Source organism: Homarus americanus, unplaced genomic scaffold (genome assembly GCF_018991925.1).
Source record: "Homarus americanus isolate GMGI-L3 unplaced genomic scaffold, GMGI_Hamer_2.0 scaffold54332, whole genome shotgun sequence".
Taxonomy (NCBI): Eukaryota; Metazoa; Arthropoda; class Malacostraca; order Decapoda; family Nephropidae; genus Homarus; species Homarus americanus.
Window position 1 is genome coordinate 139069 of NW_024744014.1, and position 13464 is coordinate 152532.

Genomic DNA, 13464 nt, shown 5'->3' on the forward strand with positions numbered 1-13464 from the left:
AGGAAATGGGAGAGACTAATAAGGGAGGGGAAGGAGAAAAGGAGGGAAGGGGGGTGGGGAGAGGAAGAAGAAGAGGAGGGGAAGGGAAGAAGTAGGAGAGGGAAAAGGGAGGAGGAAGGAAGGAGAGAGGGCAGGAGAAGGATGGTATCAACACACACACACACGCACGCACGCACACACACACACACACACACACAATGTCATCAGCACCTCTACATCGTCGTCACCTGTTGTGTGTTGAGGTGAGTGCCTCGAGCGGACTGTACCAGTGTTAATGACTATGAGGAGGGGTCTTGGTGGGGGGGGAGGGGTATTGGTGGGGAGGGAGGGGGTCTCAGGGGAGGAGGGTGTTGGGGAGGAGGGGTGTTGGGGGAGGAGGGTGTTGGGGAGGAGGGGTGTTGGCGGGGAGGGAGGGGGTAAGGGGAGGAGGAGAGAAGTCTGGTGGGGAAGGAAGGGTGGTAGGGAGGAGAGAAGGAAATATACAAAACACACATAACCCCCCCCCTAAACACACAAACAAAACCGTCTCCACACACACACGTAATACAGTTTAATCCCTACGTAGACACTTCTCGCCACAATACCCCAATGCAGTGGGAACATAAAATCATTATAACAAAGCCGTGACCATGACAGCACTCATTATAACCTCATTAACTGATAAACAACAGCACCATTATCATCATCCTCATTATCATCATCATCACCACCACCATTATCAACAATTTTCTTAGTATCATCAATTACCTTCATTACTAAAATCATCAGTATCATCATTTTCATCGGCATTCGTATCATCATCAATATTATCGTCATTAATATCACCATCATCATCATGCCCATCAACATTATCAACCAGTTCCAATATCATCACCATCTACCATCACCATCCCCACCATCATCACCTCACCACCACCATCAACACCCCCCACCATCAGTAGCAGCCGTGAACTCAGCCTCTCCTCCCCCCACCATCAGTAGCAGCCTCCTCCCCACCATCAGTAGCAGCCGTGAACTCAGCCTCCCCACCATCAGTAGCAGCCCCCCACCATCAGTAGAAGCCTCCCCACCATCAGTAGCAGCCTCCCCACCATCAGCAGCCTCCCCTTGACTCCCCACTTCTTGTTATTGTTACCAAATCCAACCAATTAAATTACAAGGTCTGATGGTCTCTCAGATACATGTGGTTCCTGTCATTAAGTGGCCCAACAAAGACAACTGATTATTGTTCAGTTATTCCACCTAATGTAACCTAATCTAATTTAACTTAACCTAACCATAACTAACCTACCTAATTTAACCTAATCTAGTCTAATACAACCTAACCTAATTTAACGTAACCTAATTTAACCTAACCTAATCTAACCTAACGTAACATTTCGTAGTTATTTTTTCTATACGATGTGAGTGAAAGTTACAAATATAAAGAGACGAGAGCAGACCGTACAAACGTTATTAAGTATTGATAAATCACCTGAAGATTAGCCCCTCTCTAGCGATTTCACTATAAGATCAAGCCACCCATCCTAACACCAACCCACCCATCCTAACACCAAGCCACCCATCCTAACACCAACCTAACTCCCCCCCCCCCCAATGCTATTTCACCATAAGATTAACCCATGCACCCTAACATCAACCCATCTTAACGCTAACCCAGCCAGAAAAGGTGAAGTTGTTAAATCATCAGGTGATAATAGGCATGTGGGAAGGTTAATCCTCAGGTGATCAGTTTTCATGAATATAAACACACTACTGTATACTCTGCAAGGGCTGGCGGGTCACTGATAAGGGTATACAGTATATTGGCTCACGACCACTGCCGCTACCGCCTCCCTTCTGAAATTACATACGTATACCATTTTCACATCTTCAGGTTAAGGTAACATTGGATTAAAAAAAATGGTGAGTCACTCGCTCGCTCGCACGCACACACACACACACTGGAATGCATTTGACAAGCGTGATGGAAAAGTGCGACAGTGAGGTCTTCCACCCCCCCTCCCTGACGAGAAAGTTGGGTGTATCCGGCAGGGCTTTCCATCGTCACCAACACCAAGGTCGCCGCCACCACTACTATGACACTCACTCCCCTGCAGCCCGGGGTGAGGGGGAGGAGGGGAGGTGTTGGATGCTGTTGGGGAAGAGAGGTGGTGGGGTGAGGGAATGAAGAAGGAAGATGAGAGATCAGAAGAGGGACAGGAAAGGGGGGAGGGGGAGAGAAGAGGGAGGGAGGAAGATGAGAGAGGTACCCTAATAATGACCACCAGCAGAGGTAGTGTGGTCACCTGTATTTGTCTGAAGGAGGCCCGGAAGGTGAGTATAGAGGCCTGCGAGTGAATAGCCAAGAGGACGACCATGACAATGAGGTGGTCAGCCCGGGGCGTTAACAGTGATCTACAAGACTCACATAAACGAGTAAGAATGTCGCATCATTGGTCACACTCTCCATGAATGAAAGTCTCAACACAGTCGGCGAGGAGTAATGAATAAGATGTTTAAAAGAATGGATGGTGTACAAAGGCGAGAAGAGAAAGGAGGAGGAGGAGAGGGCGGTGATATAGGTCTCCGGCATTGGTTCCCCGCGAGTAGAGAGGAATGTCACCAGACCACTTACTTGTGAGGAAGCACTTCACGTACTGGGCCGCGCGCAACATGAGAGAGATTACACCCTACACCCCGTGAACGTCTTCCATCTTCCTCTAAGAGAAAGTTTTAGTCAGCCAGAATCCCTAAAATGTGTCAGGTACTTACGATTTCTTTGCGAAGAAACTCCATCTTCTGGTCGAGCGGCGTCTTCTTAGTGGAGGCGTTGACTTGAGTGGTACTCGAGGTGTGGGAGGAAGTGTTGGAGGCGGTGGATGTGGAGGAGGTATTGGAGGCGATGCTTGGAGGGCCGGCGGTCAGGTGACTGGTCGGGGACAAGTCACTGTCACCAGAATCAGCACCAGAGTCTGAGGAGCACATCGACCAGCGCTTCTTAAGGGTCTCGGAGTTTTTGAGTCGTCGTTCAAAGTACTCGCGACATTCCTTAGCCACCTGGTCTTCCTCTTTGACCATTTCATCTTCCAACATTCCATTCTGGGGATCAGAACAATCCAGGGAGTCCAAGGCAGATTCTTCCAGTGAGTCGAGACCTCCGTGTGTGCCAGAGTCCGGGGTGAGAAGGCGTGAAGGTCGCACGAGGTCATACAGGTGGTTATCATGACCTTGTGACCGCGACTCCCGGTGGTAAGAGCTGTTGGGGTCACCGCCAGGGATGACGTCATAGATGGGGTCGTGTGTGGATGGGGACCTTCTGCGCCTGTCACAGGTGTCCAGACTGTAAGGGTCACTGTCCGGCGTCAGGTCATATATCGGCTCGTGTCTGGGCGAGGGAGAACTTCTCCGCTTGGGCGACTTGTTGCGATTAAAGGTACGAGGGTCGGTGGCGGGCGTGACATCATACATGGGGTTGTCGACGAGGGTGCAGGACCTGGTGAGGGGCGGCGGCATGTCTCCCTCACTACTCATACCACCACACTCACTCCGACTCTTCTTACGGGGCAGCGTAGAACAGCTGCTGGAGGTGCTACTCTTGAAGCTACCGTAGCTACTGGAGGAGGAAGAGGAGTAGCCGCTGCTGGCACTGATGCAGGAGGCGGTGTCAGAGGAGAGGTGGTGGAGGGCGGAGTGTGAGAGTGCCAGTGAGAGGCGGGGGCGACGGGGTAGGGTTACCACATGGCCATACTGCCACACATCCTCGGCGGTAGCAGCAGGAGCAGCGTCATGGCCGTTCCTGGGGCGGGAGTCCCCTCGCTGCAGGAGACTCTTGACCCGCTGCTCCACCCGCGTCACAGCACTGCGGGTGCCGCCAGTACTACTCAGATTCTCACAGCTCTTGTTGAGGGAGCGGGAGTCAGACAACTTACTCTTGGTCACCACCAGGGAGTTCATGTGTGGAAAGTCACCCACGGGAGACTCGGTTGGCAGCAGGTCAGACTGACTTGACCTGAAGTGTCCCACCGTGACCTGGCTGTCCGTTCCCCTCAGCCCAGCCCCCACCAGCTTGTACTGACCTGACCTCATCACGCTGCTCTCTGGCGCCACACCTGCAACAACAATAAATCAGACTTTTATAATGCATCAACAAAGTAATAAAAAATATGATACACACAGGTCTTCAATACCATGATAGACTACAAAGAGTGTTGTTTACGAGGAGTCAAGACCGAGTTGACACTTCATAAGTCAGTCCTCATAACTCTACAGCACTCCACTCCTGGTGCACCACAAGTCAACGAGAACATAATACAGTACGGTAACCATAACGCCGCACAGCACGCCATGACGGTAACGAAATGTGAACTCGACAACCTTTATAACCCACAACTGGAACCTACAAACGAATATATCAAACTTGAGAATGACAGACAGTCGGACACACGAATAAATAATGATCTTGGGTGGAAACGTTGTCAAATCCATCTTCAACTTCCATCTGTGGGTGTTACTGTACAGCAGACCACGCACTACCAACCTAATTTCCAGTACACGACAATCGCCCCTCAGATAGTCAGCTCCATCTGCTGCCCAAAAAAAAAATCAAAGGCTATTTTCTTGATGCAACGGTTGTTTTCCTTCCCTTTAAACCTGACCAAACAGACAGATTACATTTCACCATAAAACCTCAAGGACAGTTGGTATTAATATTATAAAGCATTGCTGTCCTTCCATAACTAAGGTCTTTAAGCATATCTTTAGGTTATTAGTAAATGAACACGCCATCAACAATTAAATGAGCAAGAGTGTCTGGTTTTCAAGACCAATACTTTCAGACCAGCTTACATCACAGGCTACTGCTGGTCACTCACCCCCTTATTATACCTTTTAAACCTAGCATCAAGTGGACTGACAGAGCCGGGGTAGAATAAGCAAGAATTTAACAGAAACAATGGCACACTGACCTACACAAGCCAACACGCTCACCAAAGACATCAAGCAGTTACAAAATATAATGTTCATTCCTTTCGAGACTTGATCTTTAACTATACACAATAACATACAACTTTATATTTAAATGACAATAAAAAAAATACACAAGATAATATTGTCTAAATTCTACTCGATATAAAAGTATTTAGAATTAATACTCGGTACAGAAAGTATAAGATTGAGCAAATATTCCAGTCAAAGTGGACAGTGTGTGTGTGTGTGTGTGTGTGTGTGTGGAAACCAATGATGTGAATGATTATAAAACTAGACAGGAAAGGTTACTTGCTTCTCGTACCACAGTGGCTAAGTCAAATCTCAAGGCCAAAACTACCACAAGGAAATAATAACAATATCACATCTTACTCAGCTACGTAAAAAAAAATAGAATAAAAGTTTGTTTAGGAAATTACAGAGCTAAGACATAAAGTAAATAGCAATAAGACGAAGCTATCCATTCACTGTTTCGCTGAAGTTGTGTCATGGAGTTTTGAAGTCACACAGAGCTATCAGTTCAGGTAAATCACGGAGGATAAAGTCACTGGTCGGAGTAATGATCACTGTGACACTTTTAGCTAATGTCAGTGATAGGTAAAAGTAATACCACATGAAAACACACATTCAGGTCACACCATAATTACAGGATATAGCACAGTGCTGGTTCTGTTTGAGTGTGACACAGCTAGGTCAGAGTAAGGTCACTGTGTTACGTCATAATGTCACTGTAACACGTTAATGGCCACAGTGCCCTGATATAAGTTGGGCCACAGTGATGGTAATATGCAAGTCACAGAACTAATGTCAGTGAACTGGTGGTAGCTGCGGGCACACTGTCAGGCTAAAAATATGACTGTATTATTAGGCCAAACTTGAGTTAAGACGTTAGCTTAAAATAAATAAAATATAAAGTCGAAGACAAGCCAGACAAACTAACTGCACAATTTTCAAATACAGTAAACGGTATAACAAAACACCTCAACTAAGACTAGCATTATAATGTAGGTGGAGTCGAGTACTGGTGTTCAGTAAATAATGATAATAATGAAACAGAAGAAATAGAAACACCTGAGGGATAATATTCCATTTGTGGTTCTTAAAATACTCGCCTCCCCTCAATATACTGACTAGTGTTGGACTGCCTGTTTCATACGACCTTGCGACCATGCGCGGTATGCTACTCCACCACCTTGTACGAGCACTACCAACACTGACTAATGAAACACTCTCATGCGCTCACTGATCCAAGGCAACGACATGTTTTAGCTTGTTCGTTCAAGCTTCGTCGTCACCTTACTGTAAAAAAATAAATATCACCTGTCATCTAACGGATTACGTAGTTTAAACTCATTACACAGTATTCTCAGATACAATAAGCATACCGACTACTCGAATTCAATTAGCATTATTATTCGTAGACTTAAACAATAATCACAGTGCATTCATCAAACTTGTTTCTGAATAACAGTCTATAAAGAGGACGGATACAATTCTCCCTAATCATTAATGTATTCTATCATTATTTTCTCCTTGGTTGTTGTGACTGTAACAACCCTGAACTGTAATTAGTGTCATTGTGTTGTAAGTACCTAATGGTTTAATTGTAGGTGATTGTTGGCATTAGGGGAGAAGGGAATAGAATAAACTTGACATGAACCATTACGCTCCCAGGCCCTCAGAATACCAGATATACTGTAGTGTCCAGATGAGGGTCACATCACCAAGCACCATGGTACACGACAAACACTTCACTAGCTACTTACTCTTGTCTAAGCAAACGAACAAACACTCTCCAGAAGCAAACTCCAATATGCAATTTTGCTAGTTCATTTTTGTGTATGTTGTTCTTCCAAATGAGTCAAATGACAGAAATTAGCGGCAATAGTTGGTCTACCAAAACAAAGCGTCGTGTTGTGTGTGGCCTTCATGGGGTCGTTACCGCTAGCAGTTAAATGACCCACAATGTATTTACTACATAATTAGATACAAATCTTTTTCCCATCTCGGTAACAAAGTAAAACCGAAAAACACACCAAACAGTTAATAAAAGTAGCATGCAGGCATAAACGAGGATATACATAACTAGATAAACTAGAAGGTAGAGATAAAATCAGTAATAAATGTTTTTATATATGCATGCCACGTCCGTAGCCTTGCATGCATGGGTGACTAAGGCTGCCCGGATGAGGTGGAGCGAGGATTAATGAACAAAGATGTGGGTAAGATGAGTCGTGAAAGAATGAAAGGCAAGACAAATAGAATAGAAAAAAATACTGTAGCCCGATAACAATGAGGGTAGGATGGGAAATGTGTATTAGCTATAAATCAGGATGGATACGCTGAGAGGATGAACACTATGACGAGGGAGGCATTGGTAAACACGCAAAATTAGGGATGACAGGAGTGGATAGAGACTCAATGATAGGATTAGTAGACAAGGATGCCGTGATAGGATGGACAAGGAAGGATGGTCTTTGATTTAACGAACCTATAAAACTAGGGTTATTAAGGCGATGAAACAGGATTAGTACATAAATAATGCATACAGTACAAGCAACAATTGATGGCGCAACATACAAGCAAGAAAAACGGGAGTTAAATTAAACAAATACGGTTGACGCTTGGCTACTGACAACAGACAAGGGTGTGGATAAGAGGAAAAGTTCGGGGACGCATTTAAGAGGATGTGGATAACTGGAAAACCCAAGACAAGGGCATGGATATCAGGAAAAGTTAGCCAGAGACACGTAGACATCGACATCATCAAACCTAACATATTATCCGGCACGATATGATCAGGATAAAGATATCAGGTTGTGGTAAGGGTAAGCAAGCTAGGATGGGATAAGCAAGGTAGGATGGGATAAGGATAAACAAGGTAGGATGGAATAAGGATAAACAAGCTAAGGAAGGATAAGGATAAGCAAGGTAGGATGGGATAAGGATAACAAGTTAAGGAAGGATAAGGATAAGCAAGCTAAGGTGGGATAAGGATAAGCAAGCTAGGATGGAATAAGGATAAACAAGCTAAGGAAGGATAAGGATAAGCAGGGTAGGATGGGATAAGGATAACAAGTTAAGGAAGGATAAGGATAAGCAAGCAAAGGTGGGATAAGGATAAGCAAGCTAAGGTGGGATAAGGATAAGCAAGCTAAGGTGGGATAAGGATAAGCAAGGTAGGATGGGATAAGGATAAACAAGCTAAGGTGGGATAAGGATAAGCAAGCTAAGGTGGGATAAGGATAAGCAAGCTAAGCTGGGATAAGGATAAGCAAGCTAAGGTGGGATAAGGATAAACAAGCTAAGGTGGGATAAGGATAAGCAAGCTAAGGTGGGATAAGGATAAGCAAGCTAAGGTGGGATAAGGATAAGCAAGGTAGGATGGGATAAGGATAAGCAAGGTAGGATGGGATAAGGATAAGCTAAGGTGGGATAAGGATAAGCAAGCTAAGATGGGATAAGGATAAGCAAGGTAGGATGGGATAAGGATAACAAGGTAGGATGGGATAAGGATAAGCAAGGTAGGATGGGATAAGGATAAGCAAGCTAAGGTGGGATAGGATAAGCTAAGGTGGGATAAGGATAAGCAAGGATGGGATAAGGATAAGCAAGCTAAGGTGGGATAAGGATAAGCAAGGTAGGATGGGATAAGGATAAGCAAGGTAGGATGGGATAAGGATAAGCAAGGTAGGATGGAGTAAGGACAAACCATCAAGGATAAGATCAGAATAAGCAAGGTAAGGAAGAATGGGGAAAAGATGATAGAAAAAGAAGAGTGGAAGGCGAATTGAAGAAAAAACATTGGAACAAAGAAAGTGAATAAATAATCTAACCTAACACAGCAAAAACAATCCATATCACTTATTTTACCTCCCCCCCCCCAAAAAAAAAAAATAAAATAAAAAATAAATAAATAAAATTAACAACAAATATTAACCTCAGTGCACACCGTTGAATAAAAACTCAAAGTAAATGGTTTAGTTTCGTTCTCTCAAGGGGTCTTTTCGCTGCATTATCTATTTATCGCATCTACTGTAATTCAATCTGGTGGCTGAAGTAAGGATTAAATTTAAAACTTAAAAATCATTAATAAAGTACAGTACATCACGCGAGATCTTCCTAAGTTAGCCTAACCTGGCATCAAAGGTAACATCCTTAAATGGATTAGGGTGTGGTTACAGGACAGGAAACAGCGAGTGAGCATTAACGGCACTAAGTCCCATTGGAGCAACGTCACAAGTGGAGTTCCCCAAGGCTCAGTACTTGGACCATTATTATTTATTATATACATAAACGACATAGATATCGGCATAGACAGCAACATAAGTAAATTTGCTGATGACACTAAAATAGGACGTGTTATTAAATCTGACGAGGACTCCGCAAAACTATAGAAAGATCTAAACAAATTTTTCGAATGGTCTGAAAATGGCAGATGAAATTCAACGTGGACAAATGTAAAGTACTCAGTATAGGAGATGTAGACAGGGAAACCAGATACCAGATGAACAACGATGCCATAGAGAAATCCGACTGCGAGAGAGATTTAGGAGTAATGATAAGTAGGAACCTTAAGCCAAGTAAACAATGTGTTTTTGCTCGTAACAAGGCTAATAAAGTACTTGGGTTCATACAAAGGAGTGTTAGTTACAAGACTAGCGAGGTCATCCTAAAACTATATCTTGCGCTTGTGAGACCACACATGGATTACGCAGTTCAGTTCTGGTCACCATATTACAGAATGAATATAGAATCCTTGGAAAGAATTCAGAGGAGAATGACAAGACTATTCCCGGGCATTAGGAACCTTGAGTATAGAGACAGGTTAAAGCATCTTAATTTGCACTCCCTCGAGAGACGCAGAGCGAGGGGCGACCTGATAGAGGTGTATAAGTGGAAGGCAGGGCTAAACAAAGGGGACATTACAAAGGTACTCAAACTTTCCAACCGGGAGCGAACTCGTAACAATGGTTTTAAATTAGACAAATTTAGATTTAGGCGTGAAATAGGTAAACACTGGTTTGGATGAATGGAACAAGTTACCAAATATCACCATTAACTCGAATACGCTGAATAGCTTCAAACATAGGTAGGATGCTTAAATGAGCAATAGGGGTTGGGTGTAAACGGGACTGCCCAGTATGGGCCAATAGGCCCGCTGCAGTTTACTCCATTCTTATGTTATGTTAATTCTATGAGTTTTGGTTGAATCGTTACGTCTATAAAATAATAAATGATTTTGGTTAGGTTGATTCATGAAGTCTGTTAAATAATTGGTTAAAAATTTTGGTTGATTCGTAAGGTGGAGGAGTTCCATAACTGCTTTAGGTTTGGTTGAATCGTGGTCAATATTCATATATGGCTTTGATTTGGTTGGTTCATATGGTCAGTTACTCAACTTCATTATATGGTTTTAGTTTCGCTCGTTCTTGAGGTCAATTTCGTAAACGGGTTTTGGTGGGTTTGTGTATAGTCTATGACAGAATCAGCAAAATCGACATCATTCTTTAACAATAAGGAAAAACTTTGACGAGTATATAACGTTTTTTGTGCTATTCAAGTATGCATTTGAAGTGAATAAATGTTACTTTTTATTCCTACAATTACGTACTGGTCGTTTAAGTACTGATAATCACCGAACTATTGAGCTGCTACTTAAAGACATCGACATTTTCGCATCTAAATCTACGTTGTTTATATACATGCTAAACTGTACCATTATCTGTATTGTCTATTGTCTACAGTACATACAAGCTAAACTGTGTACTTGTATTGTCTACATACAGTAAATGTTAAATCAATTGTAAACGCTTCGATGATTTTACTGAATATATAACTACCATAACAAGCAATTAACCACTAGGCTTTTAAGTCAACCAATTTTCAGTTTTACTCACCATTTCACTGTAACTCCTATGTTGTGTATAACCCCGTCCTACTGCACTGAAATCACTTGTCCAACTCATCAGAAATACGGATTACTTTTTTTTGACTGGTTATAGCAGCTGTCATTTACTAAACTGTACTAGTTCAGTTATCTGTTATACAGTACACAAGTCTGCATAAGATTCCTCACTTCACATCACAAGCATTGTACGTAATCTTCCTTACATTTCTCCAGAATCACAACAAAACGTAAAATTTTCAAGATAGTGTAACAGGCCACTCTCAACACACACTAGCGACAATCCTCACACACCCTCCACTCTCGACAGAAACTTCACAACTAACTTCCCTATTTTCGACCATGTTGCAGTCACCGACACCTGCCTGCGTTGTAGCATGTCACTTTCCGAGCAGAGGGAATTAAATTACTTTTCCAGATAGATTTTATATTTTAATATTACAATGCACAATATTTAAATACAAATTATATGTATGTTTAAAATGTTATTTATAAGGTTATCAAGTTGTTACGTCCGTATAAATAATTTTAGCAAACGAGAAGTAGAACGCATTTCCCACTTTCTATAATAAAATATTTAGGGTAAACTATGAACTTCTTCTCAAAATAGTGTTTTCAGTTTTATCTAGTCCATTGATCGACTCGTTAGACGATATACAAAAAGGTCATTAAAAGTACTTTCCACAGAAGATGATTCAGTACACTTATATGCCCCATAGTAAAGAACGTTCAAACTTACTTTTATTTTAATCATTGATTAAAAAAAAAAAGAAATATCTTGTTTATCAAAATTCAAGTATTAAACACATGAAGATTACCTCTTTATTACTAGTGCGTTAAATATGTTTTTTCTATTCACCCCTCATGAACGATCATCCCGGTGTAAGGTCTGAAAATCTAGCTTCTTCCCAGAATATACCAAGGTATGGTTGAACATTTAAGAGCCGCCCAGGCCGATGCAACCGATGCACTTGCATCGCTCAAAAAGTTGCGACCGATTCAAAGGTATCATTATGCATAGGTCAAATAACTGACCCATCGGTAACGTGATCTCATCGTCAGTGTTGACTTGCGTGGCCCATCAGCTTTTGGCCGTAGCTGCGACTTTCTGTAACCGAGTGGCAAGTTTTCTGATTTTCAACTTCCGATGTCTCTGTTATGGGTAAAAGCGTCAAAATTGTTATAGGTGAAAATCGTCTTGCCTTTGTCTGAACTTATTATTAGAAAAAACTAACGAATTATGTCCTTTACTATAAACTGACCACAGTAGTGACACACTGTGGGCCAGAACAGAGACAATCTACAGGTATATTACAATATTATTATTATTAGCCATTTAATTAAAATGATACTCAGTTGATCTCTTTATGACTACAGTAAAACCTTTAAAATCATTCAAAGTTATTTATTTCCGTATTTAACATCATTCAGTCATTATAGCCCCACTCCCACATATACACTCATTCATTAAACTGTTTATTTACGTCCATTTTCTGTTGCGATAAAAGAAAATGAAACTTGTAACATGGGAGGACTTCTTTACCTTTTTATTATAGTTATAATGTACAGCAAATATTTTACTTAAGTGTACTTTATTATATTTCATCCTCTTCGCCACTAATAGGCCTGTTAGCTGTTGGGAGATCGGTTACGTCTGTTAGGCACTGTTGACATGTACTGGCTCTCTGTTACGCACTGTTGTCAATCTATATTTCTTTTTTTTTTTTTTTTACTTTTATCCTCTTCACCACTGATCGGCTCGTTAGCCGCTTGGGCGATCGGTCACGTCTCTGTTACGCTCTGTTGGCAAGTACTGGGCATGCACCGGCTCCTCTATGTATCTGAACCTGCTCCAGTGTTGATCAAGTTTGGTCTTGAAAGAGCTCACACTCGGTGTCGTCACAACACTTTCTGGTAAATTGTTCCAAGAGTTCACAACTCTCACTCCAAAAAACTTTGCCCTCACAGGTTTCTGGACCTGCGGCTTCTTCAATCTTGAGCTGAGCTGGACGTCTTGACATTGCCAACGTCTAACGCAGACGCTGAAAGACTATTTTCAAAATTGAACCTTACCAAAACAAAATGTAGAAACTCCTTGCAAATGCAAAACTAAATGCCCTTATCACTATGGAAGAATATGCCAAGTGTAAAGGAGTCGTGTGAATATCAACATCGCAGCTGTACAGCAACTAATTGTTGTAATTAATAAATAAAGTACTGATTTTTACATATACTGTATATACAGTATGTGTGTTCATTAAACAACATTAATTCAAACATTGCAGGGGCAGATCCAGGAATATCAAAAGGGGGCTTCAAGAAGTTGTGGGTGAGGGAACATGGCGCGCACAGTACGACCACCCAGCTGAGGTAAATTTTTTGAAATCTGCCCAATATCATGGACATTTTGAGGGCATGTGCACTTGATATTTGGAAACTTTCTGAAGTCAATAGTAATTACACTTTATTATACAAAATCGCCTTTAGACAACACTGCCCCTGCATTGTGTTTTCTCTTTGCCTTTTATTGGACGTGTTCATTGTGCTCAAAATATCTAAATTATACCTCGTCATTTGAAAGTTTTCTACAA

General features: G+C 42.2%; 1 protein-coding gene across 1 annotated transcript; it reads right to left on the reverse strand.

Annotated features, from left to right (window-relative positions):
* Nucleotides 1–2724: 2724 nt before the first annotated feature.
* LOC121877598 (uncharacterized protein DDB_G0271670-like) lies at nucleotides 2725–11182 on the reverse strand. Its single transcript, XM_042383399.1, has 2 exons — nucleotides 10866–11182; nucleotides 2725–4091 (listed from the first exon to the last, which is right to left on the reverse strand). Exon 2 carries the CDS (start codon nucleotides 4066–4068, stop codon nucleotides 2743–2745), a length of 1326 nt encoding a protein of 441 aa, XP_042239333.1. The 5' UTR covers nucleotides 4069–4091; nucleotides 10866–11182; the 3' UTR covers nucleotides 2725–2742.
* Nucleotides 11183–13464: the final 2282 nt, after the last annotated feature.

Excerpts from the sequence above, each read along its gene's own strand:
- LOC121877598 (XM_042383399.1), bottom strand. The coding sequence starts at position 4,068 with ATGAGGTCAGGTCAGTACAAGCTGGTGGGGGCTGGGCTGAGGGGAACG.